Genomic DNA, 26527 nt, shown 5'->3' with positions numbered 1-26527 from the left:
CCATTCATTTTTTTTTTACATATTTATTTTTCTTAATTTTAATTTATTTTTTAGAATAAAACATGTAAAATAATTATTTGAATAAAAATAAATAATTATTTAGTTTTTAGAAAATTAAAATAAAACATGCAAAATAATTACTTGATCTATTATGTCCATAATTAGATAGTATGTTTCTATTCCTGAATTCCCGTTTATTGATTATAATATGTTTTTCATAAAACCCACTAAAACGTGCTATTTTTATGCATAAATAGCTCATTTATGTCTTCTATTTAGTGATATTGATGTTTATTTGTGATTTATTAGAGAATTTATAGCATTTCCATGTGTTTCCATGCGTATCTTAATTTTTTATCCGTATCCATGTGTATCCAAAGTGTATCTCGATACATCTCTTAAATTTGCCTTTTTGATATGCATAGCGTTTCCGATACTTTGAACCTTATTCACGCTCTCTCCGACTCTTCGTATAAGGAGACCATTGAGTGGAGAAGGAAAAGTTTAAAATGACACATGAAAAATCGAATCGGGGATGTAAAGTTTACCCCATTTCAATTTTCCAATTTTCCACCTCAAACAAGTGTGGCCTTAACAAATATTACCATTCAATCGGATCCCCCCTTTTGATTCTCTCCACCAATTCAGTTTTAAACAGCTCCTATCCAATTCCAGATCACTTTGGTTGTTTGGAAAAAAAATAGCTCGGACTGTTTTGGGAGCCTTTACACATGACACCTTAACTAATTCAGGTCCTTATTTGTAAATCAACTAAAAATGTATTAAGTGTAAATACTATTTTACCCCCACTCATTATGAGATGTCATTTACAGGATGCTCCAAAACAGCCCAAGCTATTTTTTACAAACAGCCCAGGCTATTTTTTACAAACAGCCAAAATTTCTCCATCCAATTCGGGTTAAAGTATATTCGAATCTTATGTCAATTGAAATGTAAAATATAGATTCAAGTTTGAAGCTCCACAAATCTGTACAATATTGACATAAATCTACAAAATTAAGTATAAAATAGAAAGTTGTGTATTACAAAAAAAGAGCAAAATAAGTCTTCACAGTCAAGGTTCAAAGTATCAACACGTATCAATCAATATGTATCGTTTCGACCCCTCTGATACACCCCTATAGTGGGTGTATCAAAGGTCTGACCGGTTCAGGGGGTAGAGGAGCCCTAAACCAACCCCCGTAAACCGGTTGCAAAAAAAATAAAAAAATAAAAAGAAACAATAAAAATGAATATCAATTCACTCGATACACCCCTACTAACATATCGAGCGTATTGATATTTTGAACCTTTTTCATAGCTTTTAAACTAATAATCTACCAATGAAACGGTAGATAAAGGTGGTGTTTAGCATTGATGCCATTTTCTGAGAAAACAACGCCACATAGGCACTACATTAGAAAAAGCAATGCTTCGAAAAACAGCCTCTTATTTGATACTGTTTTTCTAAGAAAAAAAAAACATTGCTCTAAGCCACACCTTGAAAATTGGGTAAGTGTGATCTGAAGAAACTCAAATTCAATACTTTCTCAAAAAACAGCCTGTTGCTATCAGCGGTACAGCATCAATGTGACGTCATCTTGGACATTGGATAATATAGATCAATACTGAAAATGGTTCTACAGCACTTGTACCAAACAAAACCAGTATTATTTTCCCAAAAAATCAGCCTGTGGCAGCACCATTTCCAAACAAAAAACGGTACTTACAACTCAGACATACACAGCACCGTTTTCATTCCCAGCACCATTGCAAGATGGTCACTTGGTGATGCTAAATATGGAGATGTTCGGTGTTCCCTGCAGCTGCAATCAATGTTTTAAGACTCGACCCAGACTCACAGTTGGATCATGGAAATCGAGAATCGATGGCCTTTCCTGATTAACCGATTACTCCGGTTCGAGTCTTACAACATTGGCTACAACATGCCTTGAGGTGGGTGTGAAAAGGAAATCTGAACTCCAAGTATAGGGCCACAGGAACAAAACCCGCTTAACTCTCTGCAGTAAGGTCAGTGGACTTCACGAGCACCCTGTTGTCCCCACTCCTTAATACCCTGCAATCTGTAATATGCAGTATCAAAAAAAAAAAGCTGATATAATCCTGAAAATCATTAAGCTAAAATTTTAAAAAGATCTGATACTTAATACATCTACATGCATACCGGATCAAGCAATATCCAAATATTACATTATTAAATTTGATCCAATTCGATTATAGATGCATAGATTTCCGAAATGAATCCGATTAAACCAAAACCATTTTCACTGCTATTCAAGGGCATAGATTCATGCCTGATAGGTAGAACAGGTAGGAAAAAACAAATCCATCAACCCTGTTAGAAGAATTATGCTACAGATTTCTAACATATTTAGACTAGTACACAGACAAACCCTTTGATTCATGAATATGGATGGATACACACAAAACATAGGTTTCATGCATATGGATGATGTCTGTGGCGATCCTTGTCCCGGGATGAATAAGAGGAGCTGTGATAGTCACCACGATCTAACATAAAAATAAGTAACAGTATTTAGAAGATTGATCATTCAATTGCTTCCCACAAGAAACATTGAAGAACAAGAAACATACCTCGAGATGAGTGGTGCCTTGATTTATCAGAATGTCCACCTCCTGAACCAATATACATCAAGGATAAGTTAAAAGGTATGCACGGAAAAGGTCCCAAAAATTCATCGAGCATAGAAAAGAAGAATAAGTATATTCAGAAGCCAACCTGAGTCTTTTCCTTTGTCCTTGGAACGATGGCTTCTCTCCTTAATTTTCTCTCTGTCCCTTTCCACATCTTTTTCTCGTTCACGTTCCCTGTCAGAGTCCCTTCCCCTGTCACGATCTCGGGCTTTTGACCTTTCCCGCTCCCTTTCTCTATCCCTCTCCCTTTCTCTCTCCCTGTTCCTTTCTCCACCCACTTCTTGTCTGTGATCGACCTTGGGCTTTGATGGGGGTTCTTCTCTAACCGCCCCCTCTACTGGGGCGCTTTTGACATCATCATCACTCTTCTTGGACTCCTTAAGTTTGTCAAGGGCCGCTTTTATCAATGCATCTTTAGACCCACCTGAGTCTGAATTCGGTGCTGTAGACACCTTGGTGGCACTGGTATCACTACTAGCTGCTGCACCATTTGGAACACCATCCTAAGCAAAGCAGAATTTACAACAAACTAGTTAATTGGATGCCGTATCATGAACCTAAAAAGGTCAGTCTCGAAAAAAAAATGGCAATATGCCCAGGAACAGGTGCACAATCGAGGCACATTTCAAGGCCTGAACCTCACCTAGGCCCAGGCATAGCTCCTTTAAAAAGGTATGCACATGGTGTTTCACTCACTTGCTGGTGCTTTGAGAACCACCATTTTGCTAATATTTTTCATTTATTCTTCTTAATACAACACATTTTTTTTAAAAGATGTGAACTAAACCTAAATAATAAAACCAATTTTAAGTACCAATTAAGAATTTAAGACCCTAGCATGGATTTGTTTGGGCTTGCCGCTCAATCTAAAGTGGCTCATAAATTTAGAATAATGCAATTGGAAAAGAAATAGACTAAAAGTTTCACGTGCTTGAATTGTCGAGTGCTTAAATATGTTTACATGTTATGTTTCATTTCATTTTATTTTTACATTTTCACCTAGTGTATGTTTTATATGTTATGTTTATGTATTTCAATATGACCTAATAGACTTTTTAAAAAATTTAATTTTAAATTTAAATATGCATTTTTAATTAATATTATTTATCACGTTTTTCTTGCAATTTATGGAGTTTTTAATTTTTAAAAACTTGTCTCCGCTTTAAAAAGATTTATGCATCACCTTGCTCCTTGAATCTTGGATGTAAAAAGGCCATTTGCATTTTTTCTGCACCTTGCGCTTTTAAAACACTGATATAACATGTCTACATGGTAGTAAGCATAAAAATGGGAGCTCACCTTTGGAACTTGTTGAGCTTGAGGGTCCTTTGTCTTACTTGAGGTTGTGAACGAGTCTCCATCTTTGCACACTGGTATATATTGTGCCTTGGAAAGGCTGTAAAGGTGTGCCAGGACTTTGCAGACTTCATCAATCCCAGATTTCTCAGCATCAAATGCCTTCCACCATGGTGGATTCTCAGGAAGTGGTACCTGGAACCTGCGCGCAGCAGCATATACGACCCCACAGGCCACAACCTCACTTCTGAAACGAACACACAAGGTTGTACGCAAACTGCACAAAGACCAAGAGTCCATGTAAACAACTAAAAAGGCATAAAAACACCTAAAATCAAAGTGTTTTAAAAGATATGAATTAAACAGGAACCACTCAAACATGATAAATCATGTCTAATACTGATTTAGTATCATCTATGTGCAAGTGTGTGTGTGTATATGTGTGTAAGCAAACTAATCAAACCAGGTGAAAGCAAACCAACAAAGGTATCAATAAGCTACGATACCAGGATAACTGTACAAGGGTCCTCAGGCAACCCTTTCCAACCCAAACTCAACATATCCATTCGCATATGTATGTGTGCTTGAAGGCTAAGAGTTAAGTGTAGCATTGTTACTCCTAAAGCACCATAACTTTGCCCCCATGCATGTACTCCAATGTTAAAGATGGTTAACCCTAATCAGCTGATTCCAATTCTGTAGGTTGTCAAGACTGCTATTCAGTCTTGATCACCAAGAGATTTCAGGTTCGATGAGAAGAGAATGTGAAGATGTAGAGGAGAGAGTGGTGGAAGAGCAATAAAACACAGAATTTTAGGAGAACAGAATGTCAAATATTCTGCCGCCGCCATTTTAAGTTAATATATATAGGTTATGCTAGTTACATGAAAGGACATATCTGCCCTTGGTGTTTACATCATAACTGCTAACAAATAACAAACAATATAAAACTGAAACTACAAATAACAGAACAGAAAAATAACCACAGTTGCTGTGACTAGCTACATTCTACCCTACGAACAGAGTGGAACCACAGCTGTGGGGCCCACATCACTGTTCTCTACACTCCCCCTCAAGTTGGGAGTATATGTTCATCATTCCCAACTTGGATAGCTCCGCCTCTAGCTTCTTTCTTGATACGGCTTTAGTAAGAATTTCTGCTAGTTGCATACTGGATGTGATGTAAGGGAGGCATATTTCTTGAGATGAGACCCTCTCTCGCACAAAGTGACGGTCAACTTCAATGTGTTTGGTTTTGTCATGTTGTACTGGATTATGTGCTATATTAATGGCGGCTTGATTATCACAGTACAGCATCAGGGGCTTCTCATACTCAATACCCAACTCCTCAAGTAGATATCTTAACCATAGGATTTCAGCCACTCCATTGGCCATGGACCTGTATTCAGCTTCAGCACTTGACCGGGAGACAACACTTTGTTTCTTACTTCTCCAGGAGACAAGGTTTCCTCCCACAAGGGCACAATATCCCGAGGTAGACCTTCTGTCATCAACACTTCCCCCAACCCAATCTGCATCAGTATAAACCTCCACCTTCATGTGATTGTTGTTCTTGAAAAGTATGTCCCTACCTGGGCATCTCTTCAAGTAAGCTAAGATTCTTTCTGCCGCAAGAAGATGTGTGGTTCTAGGAGAATGCATGCACTGGCTGACAACACTAACAACATAAGTAATATCTGGCCGAGTGAGGCAGAGATATAGGAGCTTTCCTACCAGTTGCTGGAACATAACTTTGTCTTCTAGAAGCTCCCCACTCTTGGCACTAATCCTGTGATTCTGTTCAATTGGTGTATCTGCAGGCTTGACACCTAACTTTCCAGTTTCTGCCAACAGGTCTAGGACATATTTCCTCTGAGAAATACCGAAGTACACCAAGGTCCTTCACCTCAAATTCTTGGTGAAGAAGCTGTTTAAGAGACTCAATCTCATGGCTATCATTCCCTGTGACCACAATATCATCAACATATACTGCCAACAGTGTCAAAGAGGACTCCACCCTCTTGATGAATAGAGTATGATCTGACTGGGCCTGTACATATCCAAACTTCACAAGTGCTAGTCTGAATCTATCGAACCAAGCCCTAGGTGACTGTTTCAAACCATACAAAGCCTTGTTGAGCCAACAGACCTTCTTACCTACTTCTGCATCATAGAATCCAGGAGGCAAACGCATGTAAACTTCTTCCTGCAGATCTCCATTCAGAAAGGCATTTTTCACGTCCATTTGGTATAAAGGCCAGGTGTGACTTGCTGCAAGAGACAAGAGAACTCGAATAGTAGTCATCTTGGCTACCGGTGCAAATGTCTCCAAGTAATCTATGCCATAAGTCTGTGAAAACCCTCTTGCAACTAACCGAGCTTTGTTCCTCTCAATAGATCCATCTGCATTATGCCTCACCGTAAATACCCATCTGCATCCAACTGGTTTCTTTCCTTTTGGCAAATCAACTACCTCCCAGGTGTTGTTCTTCAACAGAGCATCCATCTCAACTTGCAGTGCATCTTTCCATTCATGGACGGATAGGGCTTCTTGAACTGTTCTTGGAATAGGGACATTGGAAATGGAGCTAAGGTAGGACCTGTAGGTAGGAGATAGACGATCATAGGATAAAAAGTGGGAAATACAGTGGGCTATGGATGTGGTACAATGTCGTTTCCCTTTACGGACTGCAATTGGAAGGTCAAGATCATCTGTAGGGGAAGTCTCTGTGGGCTCTGGGACTGAAGTATCTAGACCTGGAGCTGCAAAAGAGATTGGAGCTGGTATGGACTGCTGATGATCAGGATCAACCTGCCTGCACCACCTGTGATAAACCCTCAACTCCTGATCCCGCTGACCACCCTCACCATTGCAGCTTTCCCTCAACTCCTAATCCCTCTGACCACCCTCACCATTGCGGCTCTCATCACCCAATGGAATAGGTAAAAGAACGGCCCCACTCTCACTGCTCTCCCCCTGAAGACAAGAACTCAAACCCCCACTCTCACTACTCTCCCCCTGAGGGGCAACCCGAGGATAATAGGGTGTCCCCTCAAAGAAAGTGACATCCATGGAGACAAACTTCCTCCCGGAGACAGGACCATAACAGCAATAACCCTTTTGAGTTTGTGCATAACCAAGGAAGATGCATTTGGAGGCTTTGGGTTCGAACTTGGAGGGATGGGGTCCGAGAAGCTGAACAAAACAAGTGCAACCGAATGTCTTAAGTGGAATAAAAAACAAGTCCTTACGTGGGTGTAGAAGCGAAAAAGGAGATCGCATATCAAGGACCCTGGAAGGGACCCGATTAATAAGGTATACCGCCATGAGGATAGCATCCCCCCCGAAGCGAATAGGGACATTGGAAGTAAACATGAGGCTTCTAGCCACTTCCAAAATGTGCATATTCTTCCTCTCGGTAACTTCATTCTACTGAGGTGTATGAGGGCAAGAGCTCTGGTGGATAACCCCATGATGAAGATAAGATGTCAATGATTTGGCAAAGTATTCCTTTGCGTTATCAAATCGAAGAACTTTGATCTTGGCATCAAACTGGGTTAGAATCATTTGGTGAAAATTTTGGGTCAGGGAAGGTATCTCATCTCGTGAACGCATGAGATAAACCCAAGAAAAACGGGTATGGTCATCAACAAATAACAAAAAATATTTGTACCCACCCATGGAAGGGATGTGATAAGGCCCCCAAATGTCAGTATGCACAATATCAAAAGAATTATCACTCTTTTTATTACTCAATAAATAAGGCTTTCTACAATGCTTAGCAAACTCACAACTTTCACACTGTAGTTGAGACAACTCAATAGACTCAAATAAAGTAGGAAACAGACTTTGTAAAGATCGAAAAGACAAATGACATAATCGGTTATGCCAAAGCATAACCAGACTCACACTCTAAGAAACAAAAGATAACTTCTCTACTGACTCTCCCTGACGAAACCGCTCCCCGAGCAGATAGATCCCATTCGTCTCACGGCCAGTCCCAATCACCTTCTATGTCTCCAAGTCCTGAAAAACACATCGGTCAGGGAAGAAGGTTACTGAGCAGTTCATATGCTTGGTAATACTACTGACTGAAAGAATGTTAGTATCAAGCTTAGGCACATGCAAAACAAATGATAGGGACATAGTATTTGAAAGCTTGATGTCACCCTTCCCAGAAATAGGAACCAGGGAGCCATCAGCAATAGATACCTTATCTCTACCAGAAGACAAATAGTAAATAGTAAATAGTGAAGGCAAGCTAGTCATGTGATCAGATGCACCTGAGTCTATTACCCAACAAGGCTCAGTAGTACCTGGAACTAAAGCATGATAGGCTGAAGCTCGAGTACCTGAATGGGCGAAGGCAGATGTGACAGGGGCTGATGGAGGCTGTGGTGGCTGAGCTGAATTTCCAACCTCCTTTTCTAGCTGTATTAGGGCAGCCCGAACTGCAGCTAAGGTCTCCAAAGATGTTCCTTTTGTGCCAGATGAGGATGTTGAATCAGTGTTCATGGCTACATGAGCAATGCCCTTCTTCTTAACTTCGCAAGAACCAAGTGAGGATGCAGTTTCCAACATATCTCTTTTGTATGTTTGGGTTTCTTACAATGTTCACATACTACATCCTTCTTGTCTTCCACCTGTCCTTCTCTGAATCACCCCCTGATTTGGGTGTAGCCGCTACAAAGGCTGATACGGGTTGCATCATAACCTTCCTTCTAGTTTCTTCACTGTGTACAAATGAGTAGGCCTGAGAGAGAGTCACACTGTCTCTAGTCAAAATCTGCTGCCTCACAATATCATATTCTGGGTTCAGTCCCGCCAGGAACTCAAACACTCCGTTTGTCTCAATGTGCTTTCTATGGGTCTGAGCATCTTTGGGACTCTCCCACTCAAGAGTCTCTAAGTGATCAATCCCATGCCACAGGGACTTCAAGGTAGAGAGGTAGACTGATACCGGTTTCTCTCCTTGTTTAAGGGTGTTCACTTCACATTTCAATTCATATGCTCTGGCAACATTAAGGGATTGGGAGTAAGTTTCTTTCATAACATCCCATATCTCCTTGGTTGTCTTTGCCACAAATAGTTCCGGCTAATATGAGGCTGCATAGAATTACACAGCCATGTCATAACCAAGTAGTTTTCTTGCATCCACTTGGTATATGTCGGGTCTCCCTTGGAAGGTTCTTTCATATCTCCCAGGAGGTACCCTAATTTACCTCTTCCACCAATAGCCATCATGGCTAATTGGGCCCATTCCAAATAGTTTGATCCATCAAACTTTACGGCCGTAATCTGACCACCCATCTCAGAAACACCACCATAACTGATGTTCCCAAGACTGCCTTCTGCCTGAATCTTAGACTCTATTTCTGTCAAGTCTCAAAAACAATACTTGAGTCACCAATCACAATCAAAACAGTATAGGCCCGATCTGTATTGTCAGTGTATGTGCACAAAACCGAAGTAATTCTGATCTGAAACCAACTAGCCAACACAGCAATAGTTGTCCGTAGATCTCTAACCCTCTTAGAACTCTGAAAACAGCTTTAAAACAAAAACCGATATGCTAGGGAAAGTTAGGGTTTTAATCAGTCCTGAAAGGAAGCAATTCAGTCGCACAGTCCAAACTGTATAGATGAGCTTGCAGTAATAAGAAACCCTAGAATCTGATCGGACCTACCAATCAACTTAAGAGTAGCTCTAGGTAGATCACAGGGTTTAGTCAACCACTAGGGCTTGCCGCAGATCACTTTCAAACCCTAGAGTAGAGAGAAACACAGTTCGGTTCAGGGTTTGCTATAAAACCCTAGGAAATCGAAGAGAGAAAGAGCTAGAATGGTTCGGCCTTCCCCTCCAGATAGGCCCAACCTATCTTCTCTTAAAGAACTTCTATTAAAAAAGTAACAACTTACAAGGGAAAAATAGTTCGCTGCCTTCTAGGGTTACCTGAACCCTAGTCTCCTCTGATCCTTCCTGACCACCAACACTCTGCAACCCTAGCAAGTTTCCAACAGCTGCTAGTACCTCTGGCGATCTCCAAGAATCAGTCTGCGAACTCCTCTTCAGCTTTCAGTCCTAGGAGATTCTCATGTGGTCGGCTGGTATTAGACTCACATGAAAAACCCTAACATGGCTCTGATACCATGTAGGTTGTCAAGACTGCTATTCAGTCTTGGTCACTAAGAGATTTCAGGTTCGATGAGAAGAGAATGTGAAGAAGATGTAGAGGAAAGAGTGGTGGAAGAGCAATAGAACACAGAATTTTAGGAGAAGAACAGAATGTCAAATATTCCACCGCCGCCACTTTAAGTTAATATATATAGGTTATGCTAGTTACATGAAAGGACATATCTGCCCTTGGTGTTTACATCATAACTGCTAACAAATAACAAACAATATAAAACTGAAACTAGAAAAAACAGAACAGAAAAATAACCACAGCTGCTGTGACTAGCTACATTCTACCCTACGAACAGAGTGGAACCACAGCTGTGGGGCCTACATCACTGTTCTCTACAAATTCTAAGGAATGAAAATATTTTATTAAGCAAGACAGGATGAAGAAATTGGGCCACAATGAATCCACCCCGAGATCAACCCAAACAACACGGTTAGGTTAGCTTGGACTCTCAACTAACTTACCTGGCCTATCTTGGACAGTTGCACCCCTAAGTGGAGCAACTGATTGAAGGTCATCACCATGTACTCGTGACTAAAAATTTAATTTTCAAACCCCTGATTTTTATCCTTAATATAAGAAACCTGTTACATGTTCCCAATTTCTAAAGAATTCTTTTCGATTGTTAAAGAAGGGTGAGGATTTCTGTCCCATTGTAAAGACTCCGTTAAAAAGCATTTCATAGTGAATGCAATTTATGGAGCATGGAAAAAACTACAGCAAATATATCCAAACTTTATGTTTCCAAATTGAAATAAGTTTCAATGGCCTCTCGGAATTGCCAAGATAAAAGCTCAAGCCTCAAGCCAGGCATTGAGAATTAAATTAACAACTAAGAATTTAAACAGATACAGATAGCAACTTATTAAAGTACCTGTCATTTGCTAGATTCCAGGCTTCTTGCCTCAACTCTGGAGGTGTTTCAAGTGTGGCAAGGTAATTTGATATGAATTTATGAGGATGTTCAACATGACAGATGAAACCCATCTCCTTCAGCAGATGCCTTTCTGTTCTAATCAAATCCACCTTCAACTCTGAATATTTCTGTAAGAAAAGAGAAGAAAATTTAGACAAAAAACACTTACTGCAGAAAGAATCCATATCAGGATTTCCACTAATGCAGATGCCATGCAGTGTTAACATCAACCAAATTCCGCAGAAAAGTTTACACCCCAGCATTGTTACTAATACTGACAAGAGGAGCAAAACATGTTACAGAATTTATCACCTTGGGAAATCAATAACACTAAAAGGCAATTATGGTGCAAAAGCAGATAATACATTTGGTGTTTTTCATCTATTTCCTTTAGGCAAGTCACCTCAAGACTTTATATTACATGTAATAAGCATTCGATGTAAAGCTTATTCAGGCAAACAAGGGCTCACAAAGTTGATTCAGTCTAACCTTAGAAAAGACATCCAAATGTTCTATAGGTAGATTCTCCCTCCGACATTCCATTCTGTGGAATACAATGAGAACCTGCTTTGCTTTTCTAGGGTTTTCTTCCAGCTTTGAAGCAAGCCAAACACAGCTAGCAGCAACTCTCTGCAGAAAAGTAAACTCAGATCTTTTAAAAGTAACACACAAAGAAGAAATGCTGACCAGTATAGTGTTGACAAAAGTATTCAGAATAAGGAAAAAATAAGCAAGAAAAAAGCAAGGACTATGCTCATCACCAAAGAAGAAATGAATAGAGGATGAAACCTTCACATTGAAGCGGGCAAAAGACTTCTTGCAGTAGAAGCGATGGAACAGAACCTGCCCTGTAGCCATTACTGCCTGAGGCCTATGAATAACTTTAAGGAAAGAAAAAACAAAGAATAGGAAAAGGAAAACAAAACAAAAGACACAAAATTCAGCAAGTCAGTAGAAAATAAATAAGGATACAATCTGAGCAAAATGCCGCTTTCCTGGATCAGATCGCAGCCATATATTCGAAGGGTAGTTTCAGTTGCTTCATCTATTCCATCTTTCCTAGAAGGTGAGTTCTTTAACTGCTCATCCGTCAAGTAGAATGTATCAATCGCCGTGTAAATCATTGTCAAGAAAAGGCTTCAACAGGAACAAATGAACCTCTGCACATAAAGAACCAAACTTCAGATATTAAAAATGATAGAAGAAAAAATGAATACAAAGTTTAGACCAGGAAATTCCGAATGACAATTTTGGGAAAACTTGTAAGGATTAATACAAGAAATTCCAAATGAAGGTTTTTATGGAGACTTAAATGCGCATATGGGGAAAAGAACTGCAAGATATTATTACGATATGGTGCACGGAGGATCTGGGTTTGGGAGAGAAATGAAATAAGATATACAATCTTAGAATTTGCAGTAACTTAGGATATGGCAATTCCAAACACTTTATTTCAAGAGAAAGATGAACACTTAATAGCATTTAAAAGTGGATTAAAAATAAATAAAATAATTTTTTTCATCACTAGGAGAACAAAACAAATGACTTGTAAGGATTGCAAAGCTATTCCAAGTGAAAGCTTGACCACACAACATAGATTAGTGGTAGTAGATGTGCACATTAGGAAATGTGTAGAGATATTAGGCCGGATGTGTCTTAGTCGGCTAATCTTTTTATTACTTGTCCTCTTTTTGTTAGCTTTTATTTTATGTCAATGGGCCTCAATTATATACACTTGTTAACCCTTCTTTATTTGCTTTAAGAGCTGGCCGTCATATTAAGGGTATCTTGTAATTACCCACAATTCATTAGTTTTAGTTAAAAGTACTTAGGGACTAGAAAGATCATTGAATTGTTCTTCTCCTCCCTTTCTTTTCATTCTTCTTCTTCTTCTCTCTTGTGTCTGCATCTATCTTCGAGACCTCATTTTTTTCTCTTATTATTACAGATCTAATTTTCTTCTAAAGTTGTGTTTGCTTTGAAGGAAAAGGTAGGGAAATGAAGGGAATGGTAGGGAAACCTATACAAATACCTTTTCCTCCAAACCAAACATAGCCTAAATGCAAGAGAGAGATGGGGGAAAAAAAAAAGGTGTCCACGAATTAGGTGGAAAAACCTAAAAGAAGAAAAACTAGCTCAATTTAGATACAAGTTGATAGTATGATGAAAATGGAATTTAGATGGAAAGGCTAATGATATATGGCTTGAAATGATGAACTGCATAAAGAAAGTAGAAAAGGATATTTTGGGAAATTTCAAAGGGAAATGAAAAGTGGTAAAGAAACATGGTGGTGGAATGAAGAGGTTCAAAATATTATCAAATTAAAATGAGCATATTACAACGAATGGCAAAAGACTAGATATGCAAAAAATTGGGAAAAATATAAAATCATAAAAAAATAGAGTAAAAGGTTAAAGTTAAACTTAGGGTATATGATGAAATTTATCATAAATTACGCACTAAAGAGGGAGAAAAGGGATTCTATAAACTAGCAAAGATGGGATAAAGGAAAGATAAAGATATAAACCATACTAGGAGAACATTTTAAAGTAAATGAAAAAGAAAATTTTATTAGAAAATGAAGGAAAAACAATTATACCAAGGTGATAAGATATTACCCAAAAAGAAACAAAACTCGAACCCAAACCCTTCAATCTTTTCAAATACAAAATTTTCTTTCCCAACCCTTACAAACAGAAAAAAACAAGGACCAAAAAACCAAAATCCAAACACAAACCCCAAAAGCAACCCAAAGCAGCATCAAAACAAAATATTTTTCAGCAATCTGCTCTACCCCTTAAAGCTTAATTTGTTCACCGGATCTTCTTCCAACTCCTGAAACACTTTTCTTGCAAATTCTTCCCTCCAAAAAAGATAACCCTAAAATCTTGCTAACTTGGACTCTTTTTATCAATAACATAAACTCATTTTATTAAAGAAAAAGATAATTACAGCACTCCAGAGAGAGATAACAAGACTAACTCTCCCCAAGAGAACATGAAAATGAATTACAATATAGCCCAAAACATTTGATCCCTTCCTACCCCTTACTTTGCCAATGTATCTACAAAGGCATTTGCAGTTCCCTTCACCCAAAGAAACTGAATTTTCAACCCCCTAATTAGCCACTTAACATCCCTCCTCTCATTGGCATATTTCCAAAGTCAATTGTCCTTCTCTAACCAGCTCAAAAGCAACTTTCAGTCTCCTTCAACAACTAGCTTTTGAATATTCAGCTCCTTTATCTTCCTTAGGCCTTCCATTACAGCATAAACCTCAGCACTGAAAGAGCCACCAACCCCAATGGGACCTGAATACATTGCAATCGCCTTCCCATTGTCATCTCTGAAGACACCTCCTACTCCTGCGGGCCCTAGATTGCCCTCACTGCTACCATCAAAATTTAATTTTATAAACCCAGAGGCTAGTGGGTCACCACAGCAGCATATCCGTAGAGACATCAACAAACAGGTCCAAGGATTTTAACAAATGCACCACCCTGACTGTTATTACTTCAATGATAACTTCTTTATTCCTTTCCTTTTCAGAAAAGGTCCTTGAATTCCTCTCCTCCCATAAAAGGAATTCTTCATATAAAAGTAATTCCTCATATTTTCAACCTAGTGCTTCTGATACAGTTATTTATAGATTGTTATGTTGACTTTGTATTGCCAAAGATCTAATATCCTTAATGTAAAGGTTTTTAAGTTTGATATGTGTATGATTTTCCTAGCAAATGCACTTGGTAGGCAAGGTTGCAAAATAAACACTGTAAACTAAACGTTCATATCATTCTTTTCTTGCATGGCTATTGTCTAAATTAACTTATTTATGAGATAGCATCAATATCTTGAACTTAGAACATATTTTATTTCTTCAACTAACCAACACCTAGGCACGAACTAGTCATTGCATCACCTAGATAGGCCAAAACAATTAGTCATTGCCTCATCACATTGAAGCTCTCTTGGGTATTGGGAGTTCATTTTGCCTTATATCTCCCTGTTCTTCAATACAACTCAAAGTTCTTTATCTTGAACATAGAACATATTTTATTTCTTCAACTAACCAACACCTAGGCACGAACTAGTCATTGCATCACCTAGATAGGACAAAACAATTAGTCATCGACTCATCACATTGAAGCTCTCTTGGGTGTTGGGAGTTCATTTTGCCTTATATCTCCCTGTTCTTCAAAACAACTCAAAGTTCTTTTTTTAATGAAATTGCATCACCTAGATACGCGTGCATGCGTTCAAAGTTATAGTATCAAAGGTGCAAGTAAGGTACCCGATTTGAACAATTTAGACTGCATCAGGCCTGGGTTTCCAGGGAGGACTCGTTCAAATTTTAACAAAATCCCAACCCAAGCCAGCAGCCGGCCGAAGTTGCACCCTATATAGCATTGGCAATCAAGCCTAGACCAATGTAAAAGGCATTAGCTGATGTGTTTGTTGTAATGTGTGCGGCAACAAGTGGAGTATGTAGCTCTCTTTTGTATGTGGTGTGAATACGCATACACCACATAAATAATATTTTTTATAATCAGCATCACCACATAAATAAGATCAAGGAAGAATTAAGTGTTTCGAACTTTTTATCAGTCTATCTTGAACACTGAAGGGAAAGAGAAGTAAAAATAAGCATTGTAAGAATTAAGAAAAGACGATATAACCATAAGAAGATTGCTGAAATGCTCTGCCTATGCATATGCATATGTATGTCCATGCATGCACATGCATGTGGATGGAAGACTGCCTACTGCACATATAAGAGGTTATCAAGTTCAAGTTGATGGTTTTCGAGGAGCTAGGGGCAGGCCAAAAGGGACATGGGTTGAGTTAGTGAGGAACAATTTGAGGATTTAGATGGGATATGGCCCTTGAATACAGTGGAAGGGCATGAAACAAGATTCATTTAGCCAATCCATACAATTGTGACAAGACTTTTTCAGTTAAGCCGATTGTACTTTTATGTATCTATTTTTATGGACTACTAAAAAAAGGCTCACTATGGAGCCTCCCTACATGAGACCACCTATTTCTGCCATATGGAGGAACACCATCACCAATACAAATTATCCATCAGATTCACTGGATTGGCCATTCAATGCACAGTCCATATCATCCATTTGCCCCACTTGTAAAGGTGTTTTTTTACACCTAATGTTAGTAGTTCAAGACCAGAATGTGACCATTAAAGACTGTTATGACAGCGTGAGAAGCCAACTAGTTTGGGCCCTTAGGCTTAGGAGAATTTTTTTTATTAGGAATCTGAAGAGCTAACCCCCCCCCCCCCTCCAGATGCTTAGTCACGAAATCCCTCAGCCAAATTCCATGGAAAGAAGATAGTGGACAGCAAGCAAGAGATGAGCTATTTACTTTGAGGTCTTTTTACAACAAGCTGATGGAAACAGACTTTAAAGCTGTCCCACAGAATTGGATCTGAGAAATAAGGGCCCCAACAAAGACAATGGTATTCCTTTGGACATCCATAAGAGACAATACTCAAAATTGATCATCCAGTAATGAGAGGAATTGTGTTGGACAATTTTTGCTGCCTGGAAGAACAGTCTTTTTTTTTTCTTTTGAAGGGCTACACAACTGGGAGTAGCCCATCCCCCAACCCAGGTGCAGGTGGGATTTGATCCCAAGTCTCTGTTACGACCAGCAGGAGACCTTACCAACCAGCTGGTTGGCACCTTGCAAGAACAGCCAGGTTTCCTCATCCTTCTTAATAGTTAATACAAGACTTTTTTCATCAAATAATATGCAAGTCCTAATCGTAAAAGAGAATGAACTGCAATTAAAATCACAAAAGAAAAAAACAATCTTTATATATATATATATAGGACAAAAAAATTAAGTTAGGGGAACTGCCCCAAACCCTTGCATATACATTTTTGGGCTTGCCTCAAGGAGCCTTTACAGAGGTACAGGGCAGATCTCCTAGAATTAGAAATGCAAGATGTTTAACATCACACTAGCTACCTCAAGCAATGCAACCAAGAGATGATGATGATAACCAGATAGAATGTTTTACACGCTTGAATTGTTGAGTGTTTGAAGCACTTAAGCACAATTCACATATGTATGCTTTTACTTCTACATTTTCACTTTAAATATATTCATGTTAAGTTTATTTAGGTCAATGGACTTTTTAAAACACTTAACTCCTTTTAAAAAACAAGTTTGCATTATTTTTATATTCTTTTGGTACCAAAAGTTTGCATTTTTTTGTATTAATATTATTTTATTTTTTGAATATTTTCAAGAAAAAGTATGTCTTGCTTTAAAGGATTTTGTTACTTCAAATTTCAAGAATTCAATATTCACAGGAATCAAATGATCGAGGACAATGGGTTCATTTTAAGGTCTGGAAATGTATAAATAGAGGTATACTTATGAGGTAATAAGTAGTGTATGTATGACAATATCACTCTACATCTTAAATCCCTAGAAAGAGCATACATGTTGATTTTTCCTCCATAATACACTTTCTTACATTTACATTTTCAAGATTTAAATTTTTAATGTAAAATGGACCGATAAACAAATGGCAATATGTTTTGGGCCAAAATATTTTCAATAAATATTGGGTGGGGAATAGGAACTTCGAGACTCCTTTTGAGCTCCAAACTAATTTTGTCATGTGTAAGAAGATTTCTTGGTCCTTAATAAAAGCTCACTAAATGATCCAACTAGCCAACCTGCTTCCATATACATACACTTTTTTTGGCAAAAGGAGCTTCCCTATATATACATACATCTGTACCTATACTGCATAAGCAAGGAACTCTTTTCTACTTAAGTTACCTAGTTTCAAACAGAAAAAAAAAAAAAAAAAAACTTAACTTAGCACAAAGGCTTTTCAAGACATTATGTTGGTAATAAGTTAATTATCTCATCCTTCTAGATAAAGTTTGTTGTCCAATAAAAAATAAAACCTAATTTAGTCTCTTAAATCAAATTAGAAAACCCATCACAAATGGTTCAAGACTCATCACTTGGATAATGTGCCTCAAACAAAATGCATGCATATAGTTCCCTCATACTGAGTACATGATCATTAGCCAGCCTTCCATTTATGGTCAAGTTTCAGAACAAAAAGCCTTAGCCCTTGCCATGGATGAGGACATTGAGGAGTGAAGAAATGGCCAAGGGTAAGCATCCTTTGCCCGACGACTCTGATCAACAGTTTAGATTTACCAATATCATCTCTTAATATGGCAGAATAGGGTAGGACAATAGACCAGCTAGAAAAAAAGCCAATGTTACCTTGGCACATGGCATGGGTATTGAACATTAAGGTATGTTTCCCATTTAAGAAACCATACTAAATCTAACCTGACCTCTGTTGGGTTCCATTTAAGAAAGAATCTCCATGGTCTTGAACTTGAGAACCTTAAGGTTAACCCATGGATTCACTCAGGAATTAAATGCCAGATCTGTTCCTGTGATGGAATGTATGGTTTCTTTGTTCCTATCACTGCTATATTAACAGGAATCCAGATCAATCATGTCTAAACAAGATAGTTAGCATCAATAGTCAGTTCTGACTCAGTGGAGGTGGCACCATAACTGCATATGCTGGCAATGATAAAAAGTCATTCTAATTGCAAATTGCCATCAAAGTAAAAATTTTCAGACAGATAACTTTTTTGTCTAATGCATCATTAGACTGGTTATGGAGGAAATGGATCCAGTTTTAAAACACAGGTTAATAGTTTGATTAAAAAATAGAAGAAATCTTAGAACAAAACATAAGGCTTAAGAAAACTGAAGGTGAGAAAAAGGAAGATGAGTGAGGTAGAGAGGCTAAAGCTTGATGTGGAGGGAGATAGGGAGTTTAGTGAGAGTAAGGGCAGAAGAAGAGAAGGCAAGTATGTTGGCTGTTTGATGTAGGGATTATAAAAATTGTAGTTGATCAATGTAACTGATTAGCTGGAATGTTCGAGGATTAGAGACCACGAGGAAGAGAGAACTAATCAAGGGAATGCCGAAGAAGGAGAAACCAGATGTTGTTCTGCTTCAAGAGACCAAGCTCTTGGCTTTTGATGATAGATGGGCCAGAGGTATTTGGAGGTCTAGGGGTATAGGTTGGGTAATGTCGCCATCATGGGGATCCTGTGGAGGATTGTTGGTACTATGGAAGAAGAATATATTGCAAGGTGGGGAGGTATTGATGGGAAAGTTTATGTGTCTCTCAAATTCCAACAAGAGGATGATGGATTTGAATGGGTGTTAACAAGCATTTACAAACCTAATGGGTATAGAGAGAGGAATGAGATGTGGAAAGAGCTAGCAGATATACAAGATTTGTGAGACGAACCCAGTGTTTTGAAAGCACGAGGCACAAAAAAGGCACAGGGGTCAATTTGCGCCCAAGGCACAAGGCGAGGCACACGCCTTTTTGAAGCAAGGCGCAAAAATTCAAAAAAAAAAAAAAGCTAAAAATTCAAAAAAAATGTAAAAAAAATATTAAACTTAATATTAATAAAAAATATAAACTTAAATTTAAAAATAAATTATTTAAAAAACCTATCATCTAAAAATAAAATGCATAAACATAACATGTAAAGCATATTCAAATGAGAATTTAAAAATAAAATCAAACATATAAAACATTTTCAAGCATGTAAAACCCACAATCTCTTTTTTTCTCAATTGCATTACTTCAACTAGCTAATGTGATGTAAAACATATCACATTTCTGATTCTACAAGTCGCCTTTATGCCACGCCCTTTGAGGCACAAGGCGCATCAAGCGTGCGCCTTTTGAAAGGGTTACGCCTAGGACCTAGCCAAGGCACCTACCCTAAAATGCACCTCACTTGTGCGCCAAGGCACACCTTTTAAATCACTAGACAAAACATGGTGTATTGAAGGGGACTTTAACGTGACAAGATTTGTTGAGGAATCCAACAAGGTGAGGCAAAGAGTAACCACCAATACGAGAAAGTTCAATGAGTTCATAAATTGCGAGCTGAAGGTGCTACCCCTTTTGAGTACTAATTTCACTTGATCCAACTTGTAGTCGAACCCAATTTGCTCTAAGCTTGATAGGTTTTTATTTACAATGGATTAGGAAGCTAACTAGAGAGAGTTGGCTTCAAGGGCTTTACCTAGGATAACCCCTAATCATTGACCTGTCACCCTATCCAAGGATAAGTTAAGACTTAAAGAGGAAGCGGCCTAACCCCTTTTCGTTTTGAGAACATGTGGCTGTGTCACCCAGGTTTTAGAAAGAAGGTAAAGGAATGGTGGACAAAAAGTAGCCCTAGTGATTAGTGGGAGGGTATGAAATTCCATTATAAGCTTAAAGAGTTGAAAGCAAAAAATCAAGGTATGGAATGTACAGCATTTTGGGAGACCAGAGACTAGAAGAAAAAAAGCAAGAGGTAATCGAAAATATTGAGCTTCTGGACAGCAAAGAAAATGATGTAATCTTCGGAGAAAGAGAAAAGCAAGAGAAAAAGAGACTAAGTAAGGAATTGGAGGATATTCTAATCAAAGAAGGGATAAGTCGAAGATAGAAATCTAGGCAAACATGGACAACAAAGGGGGATAAAAACACAAAAATCTCCCATGCTTTGGGTAATAACAAAAAGAGGAAAAACATCATCTCAAAATTAGAAGTTGAAGGTGAGATTATTGATCAACAAAAACGAAATTGCTAGAGCCTTTGTGAACCATATCTTTAGAAAACCTCTAATTGGAAGGCTTGTGTGGAAGGGTTGGATTGGCCAAGAGTATCGGGAGAGCAAAACTGTTGGTTAAACGAAGGTTTGATTTGAAGGAAATAAAGGAAGCAGTTTTTTCAATGGATAGATCTAAAGCACCAAGTCCATATGGATTTACTATGGCCTTCTACCAAGACTACAGAGACATTTTGAAGGAGGATATCCAAAAGGTGTTTGATGATTTTTTTTAGCAAAGGGGTAATAAATCCAAGATTAAATTCTACCTTCACTGCTCTAATTCCGAAGAAAGTTGGGGCAATCTAACCAAAGGAGTTTAGGCCTATCAATCTAGTCCATAGCCTATACAAAATTATTGCTAAGGTGTTGTCAAGAAGAATTAAATTAGTGCTTCCTTCTATTATATCCTTAAATCAAGGTGCTTTTGTCATGGATAGGCAAATCATCAACCAAATCCTTATAGATAATGAGAGTGTGGAGAAGCTAAAAGGATCTGGAAAGAAAGGTTTGATTTGTAAGCTCGATCCAGATAAAGCATATGATTTGATGGATTGGTATTTCTTGTTGGAAGTGATGAGGAACTTTGGCTTTGGAGATAGGTGGTGCAAGTGGGTTAAAGGCTGCATAAGTACATGCCATTACTCAATTTTGTTAAATGGTACAGTAGTGGATCACTTTCCAACCATTAGAGGTATTATAGAAAGGGACCCCCTCTCTCCTTTCTTATTCACCCTAGTAGCTGAAGTGCTAGGTATCCTTATCCAAAGAGCATATTTGAGGGGTTTGGTGAGAGGCTGGAGAGTGGAAAGAGAAAGAGTGCCTATTACTCGTTTGCAGTTCGCTGATGATACCATTTTATTTTGTGAGGGATGCGATCTAAATTGGGTGAGGAATTTGAAGGAGGTGGTCCAAGTTTTTTGGAAGATGTCAAATCTAAAAATTAACTTTAGTAAGAGCTGTGTGGCAGGCATTAACATGGATGATTGAGAGGTATTTGAATGTGCAACAATTTTGGGTAGTGAGGTATGCCAGTGGTCACTGAATTATTTGGGACTACCTATGGGGGGCAACCTAGAAGCGTGAACTTTTGGAACTCGGTGATGGATAGGTTCTCAAAAAGGCTAGCCTCCTAGAAAAGGAATTACCTCTCTCTTGGTGAAAGAATCACCTTGATCAAATCAACTTTGGACAATCTGCCGGTCTACTTCCTATCGGATTTTAGGATGCCTGTGAGGATTTGTAGAAGGTTAGAGAAGTTAACAAGGGATTTTTTGTGAGAACCTGGAGAGGAAAAGAGGGACTATATGGTTAGACTGGAAGTGGTAAGTACAAGTAAGGATTCAAGGGGTCTAGGTATTGGGAACATTTAAAAGAGGAATACAGCTTTGTTGGGGCAATGGTTGAGTAGATTCTCAGTGAATCGAACAAGTTGTGGACAAAGGTGATAAAGAGCATACATGGGCTGGCGACTAAGGGCTAGGACACAAGAATTTCGGCCCAAGATAGTACAGCAGCACCTTGGAAAGCTATTCATGCCATCCTTGTTTTCTACCCTTTGTCATGTATAACTTGTGCTCCGAAAATTTGGTGAGGTTTTGGGAACATGTGGGTGGGGGAGATACCGCATAAAGACCAACCCTTCCTTATTCTCTCTTTCTAGATCCAAAAATAAGCCTTCCTCCACCTTTGTTTCCTCCTTTGGCCCAAGGCCTGAGCTTAATTGGGATTTGGGGTTTCGACAAGGTCTCAGAGAATCAAAGTTGGATTTGGTGTTGTCTTTGATTCAGGTTCTTCAAAAGGTCTTCTTGGACCCTTCTAGGGTGGATTCTAGGATTTGGACCGTTTCCTCTTCTAGCTCTTTCACTTATGCCTCTTTATCCAATGCCCTAATTCAATCTACTCCTAATCCTACCAATCCCTTTCCTACTAAAGAAGTGTGGGGGAGACCGGTCCCACCTTGGGTTGGAGCACTATGTTGGGAAATAGCTATGTAAAGAATTAATACTTGTGATCAAATTCAACGAAAGAAGCCTTTTTTATGTTTGTTCCCGAACCGATGTACCCTTTGTAAAGCCAATGGTGAGTATTGCTTTCACATACTAATATCTTGCCCCTTTACTCCTTCTATTTGGGACTATACCTATTCACAGGTTGGGCCAGGCCGAGCTTTGCCTCTACATTAACAGAATATGCCAAAGCCCGAGACCATCAAGGTAGGTCTTAAGCCCGAGCCCGGCCCTCATATAAAGCCTGAGCCCAGCCCTTATATAAAGCCCAAGCCCAGTCAAAAATTTGGAAAAAAAAAAGATTTTTTTCCTTTTTTATTCAATTAAAAGCTATTTTACTTATATTAAAAGACCTCAAAACCTTAAAATATAATGAAAGATCTCACAATTACTTGAAAAAAAGAGAAGAAAATTTATTTTATATATATATATATATATATATATATATATATATATATATATATATATGTGTGTGTGTGTGTGTTTTTATATAAAATATATTTGTATTATATAATACATTATTAAGTCAGGTCGGGCTTTTTAGAGAAAGCCCGAGCGCAGCCCGAAATAAGTTTGGGCCCGATATTTTAGGCCCGAGCCCACGGGCCTGAAATCCTGTCCAAGCCTGACTTAGATCAGGTTGGCCCGTAAGGCTACCTGGCCCATGAACAAGTCTATTGGGGAAAGGTTTATCTCTTTATTTGGTTGTAGGTGGACTCCCCCTTCAAGCATTCAAAGCCTCTCTGTCTATTCTATTGGTAGTTAGATCAAAAAGTGGGTAAGAATCCTATGGATGTGCATTTGTGCACCAGGGCAGTGGTTTTTTGGACAATTTGGGACGAAAGGAACCAAAGAATATTTGCTGAAAAGGAAACAAGCAGCGAAACAATCATAGAGGTGATTACTTTGAGGGTTGCCCAATGGGTAAAGACATGGAACATATTTGATGATGCTCCCCTAGAGACCATTGTGAACAACTGGCAAGAAATAGCAGCTTCAGCTCCAAGCAGAATCATCGTCCATCCTTCATGGCATCCCCTGTCGGAAGGCTTTATCAAGCTCAACTTTGATAGGAGCAGTGAAGGAAATCTATGGCCATTAGGGGTTGAAGGTGTTTTTAGATTGGAGGTAGGTTCAATGATAGCTCTTTTTTCGGGACTAATTGGATTCGGTGATTCATTGAGAGGAGAAATTTTGGCTTTGTTAGTGGGGGTGAAAAGGGCTAAAGAACTAAATATAAATAGGTTGATCATTGAAGGAGATTCACAAGTGGTAATTGGTGGCTGGATAGAGAAAGCAAATGATGGGTCTTGGACATACATTAATGAATGAAGATAATTCAAGTGGTTAACTCAAGGAATGGAAGTGTGTATGCAGTGGGTTAAAAGATGTGCCAATTCATTTGCAGACGCATTATCCAAACAAGGGGTGGGAAGAAGTCATTTGTTTTGCGCTACATTGTAATTTTCTCTTTGGGGGAGAGTTAAGAGAGTTTACCTCCCCCCACCATTGTATTTAAATCTTTTCTATACTTAATTAATGAAAGTTCTTTGTTATTGATCAAAAAAAAAAAAAAAACCTTAAACTGTTTGTTAAGTTAACCCAGCAAAGGCGATTGTACCAGTATGAGCTCTACAAGGTTAAGTTTGTTCATAAATGACCACATGAAGACCATCAATGGGCTTTAAAAATGGGCTTTACCTTCATGGGACACAAATGGATGAATTCATATAAGGACACCTCACCAATACCATGAAGTGACATATAAGCTAAATAAAAGGTGTCACTTAAATCGAGTAAGATGGCACTTAAGGGATAAGTGGCATGCTTAGAAAAAAGATTATTGTGTATATGATGTGCCATGTACGTATTAATGGTTAAAGAAGTGGAATCACTATAGATAGGTCTCCTTCCATCATTTGCAAGACCATATGTAGCAATACAAGAAGTCTTCCTTCCCCAAATATATCTTCCTTTGTTCTCTTTGTTTCTTTGCTCTTATTCTTTCTTTCCTACTCCTCTAAGAGCTTAGTTAAACAAGACTAAATCTTTAAAAGAGATTTTTGGATTACTCTCTTGCTGGGATAAGTGAGTGCTACTTGGGCATTGGACATAGCCAGGTCGGGATAAAGAGCTCTCATTTTCCACTGAGTGTTCATATGTCCATGAATATACTAACCCTACAGCACTTCCCTCCTCCCATGCCCTCCTACACACACTCAAGGAGTTGATCTCATGGAATTTATAGAAGAGGGAGCTAATGGGCTGCTGAAGGCTAGAAACCCATGTGTGGAGCCACTTGTTAAACTTCATGAGCACCATGACCCTGAAGCGTGTCATTTAGTTAGGTATACCAGACAAATTCCACAGCCATGGCCAACCCATCTCTCTATCTGAGTTGTTGATCTCAGTTCTTTCCATCCCTTCAACAAAAACCGGGTGCTTCCGTTGTCTCATGCGTGTATTGGTCCACTTGGGATTAATCTCCAAACATAGAAACGAAGATGGAGAGGATGTCTAAAACAAAATTTTTGTTTGGACTAACAATCCTCTGCATCATGACAGAGCGGAGTTTTACAGTGGACCTAAGAAAATTAGGATGAGGTATGAGTTCAATTAACCAGAAGAAAAATGACAAACAAACTAGAAGAAAAACAGAATCTAGTTGAGTTCAAAATTAAACAAGATTAAGACCTTCTAATCTTCAATTCCTGTCAAGTTTTTATGCAGAGAAAACGCCCTAAAATGAATCATACTGTCCAGAATAGCCCTAAAATGGCAGGAAAAAAAACCCCTAAATAGAGGTGGAATATAAGTGGGTGAGGTCGGCTGTAACTCAACTGTGTCTGTCGCCCTTCACTGATTAATGCCCTAAAATGGCAGAAAACACAAATGAATCAACTGTCTCTGTCGTCCTTCACTGATTAATGCCCTAAAATGACAGAAAACACAAATGAATCGTTCGTCAGTGCAAAAATGAAGAAGAAGATGAAGAGCGAGAGATGGATCTTACCTTTCACTCCTACAACTATTTTCGTGTTGTGTAAAGGTCGGTAGTACCTCAACTGTATCTCTCGTCCTTCACTGATTAATACCAGCTGAAAACACAAATGAATCTCAAATGAAGAAGGAGAAGAAGAGAGAGATTTTCACTGCAATATTTCATGTTGTGTAGAGAGAGGGAGAGAGAGTGCGAGACCTCGGTGTAGCCGTGTTGCTACTAGCTAGAGAGAGAAAAGGGGAGATGTGTGGGGCACAAATATTTTTCGTACCACAAAGCGCAAACTACATACTTTATTTTTTGCAATGGACCAACTTTCATTCCGAAGCCCATGGAAGGAAATTGAAATTTCTATCCAAGCTGAGACTACATACAAATCAAGCTTTTTCACGACTTATTCCAATTAGGTTCCTGAAAAATTCAGTTCAGAATTATACTAGCGTAGCCCATAAAAACCTATTCATGGCCGGTAGTTCGATCTCTTTGTTTCTGTTCATCATTTCAAAAAACGATCTGGAAATGAAATTGTTTTGGCCACCAGTTTTTGGCTTGATGGTTCAATTGTCTGATTCGAATAGATAGTTTATTCTGACAATAAAAATTAAAAAATGAAAAATAGTCAAAAAGTATTGGATGAGTCAATAGGTTAATGGTTTAATCGTCTAGGTCAATGGGTTGTTGACTAATTCAATGGTTTTTTGCCAAAGACTGAGTTTGGGGTAAAATAGAACCGGTTGTCTGGATAA

The 26527-nt window shown here is 38.5% G+C and overlaps 1 protein-coding gene across 5 annotated transcripts; it reads right to left on the bottom strand.

The window, feature by feature from the left end:
* Positions 1-1524: 1524 nt before the first annotated feature.
* Positions 1525-26204, bottom strand: LOC148867321 (cyclin-L1-1-like). Of its 5 annotated transcripts, XM_088975715.1 has the most exons (12): positions 25980-26203; positions 25794-25878; positions 25622-25712; positions 12046-12233; positions 11863-11944; positions 11563-11703; positions 11032-11201; positions 3976-4249; positions 2762-3179; positions 2617-2658; positions 2415-2532; positions 1525-2084 (listed from the first exon to the last, which is right to left on the bottom strand). In XM_088975715.1, exons 4-11 carry the CDS (start codon positions 12195-12197, stop codon positions 2459-2461), a joined length of 1353 nt encoding a protein of 450 aa, XP_088831841.1. In that variant the 5' UTR covers positions 12198-12233; positions 25622-25712; positions 25794-25878; positions 25980-26203; the 3' UTR covers positions 1525-2084; positions 2415-2458. The 5 variants fall into 5 exon arrangements, with proteins under 5 accessions (XP_088831841.1, XP_088831838.1, XP_088831840.1 ...); XM_088975712.1 differs by having other exon boundaries at positions 25794-26071; XM_088975714.1 differs by having other exon boundaries at positions 1525-2077; positions 25794-26071.
* Between the last annotated feature and the right edge of the window lie 323 nt (positions 26205-26527).

This window comes from Nelumbo lutea, chromosome 3 (genome assembly GCF_056320005.1).
Source record: "Nelumbo lutea isolate HS-2025 chromosome 3, American lotus-T2T, whole genome shotgun sequence".
Taxonomy (NCBI): domain Eukaryota; kingdom Viridiplantae; phylum Streptophyta; class Magnoliopsida; order Proteales; family Nelumbonaceae; genus Nelumbo; species Nelumbo lutea.
The sequence above is the reverse complement of the archived record's forward strand: the minus strand, read 5'-3'. Positions and strand labels throughout refer to the sequence as shown.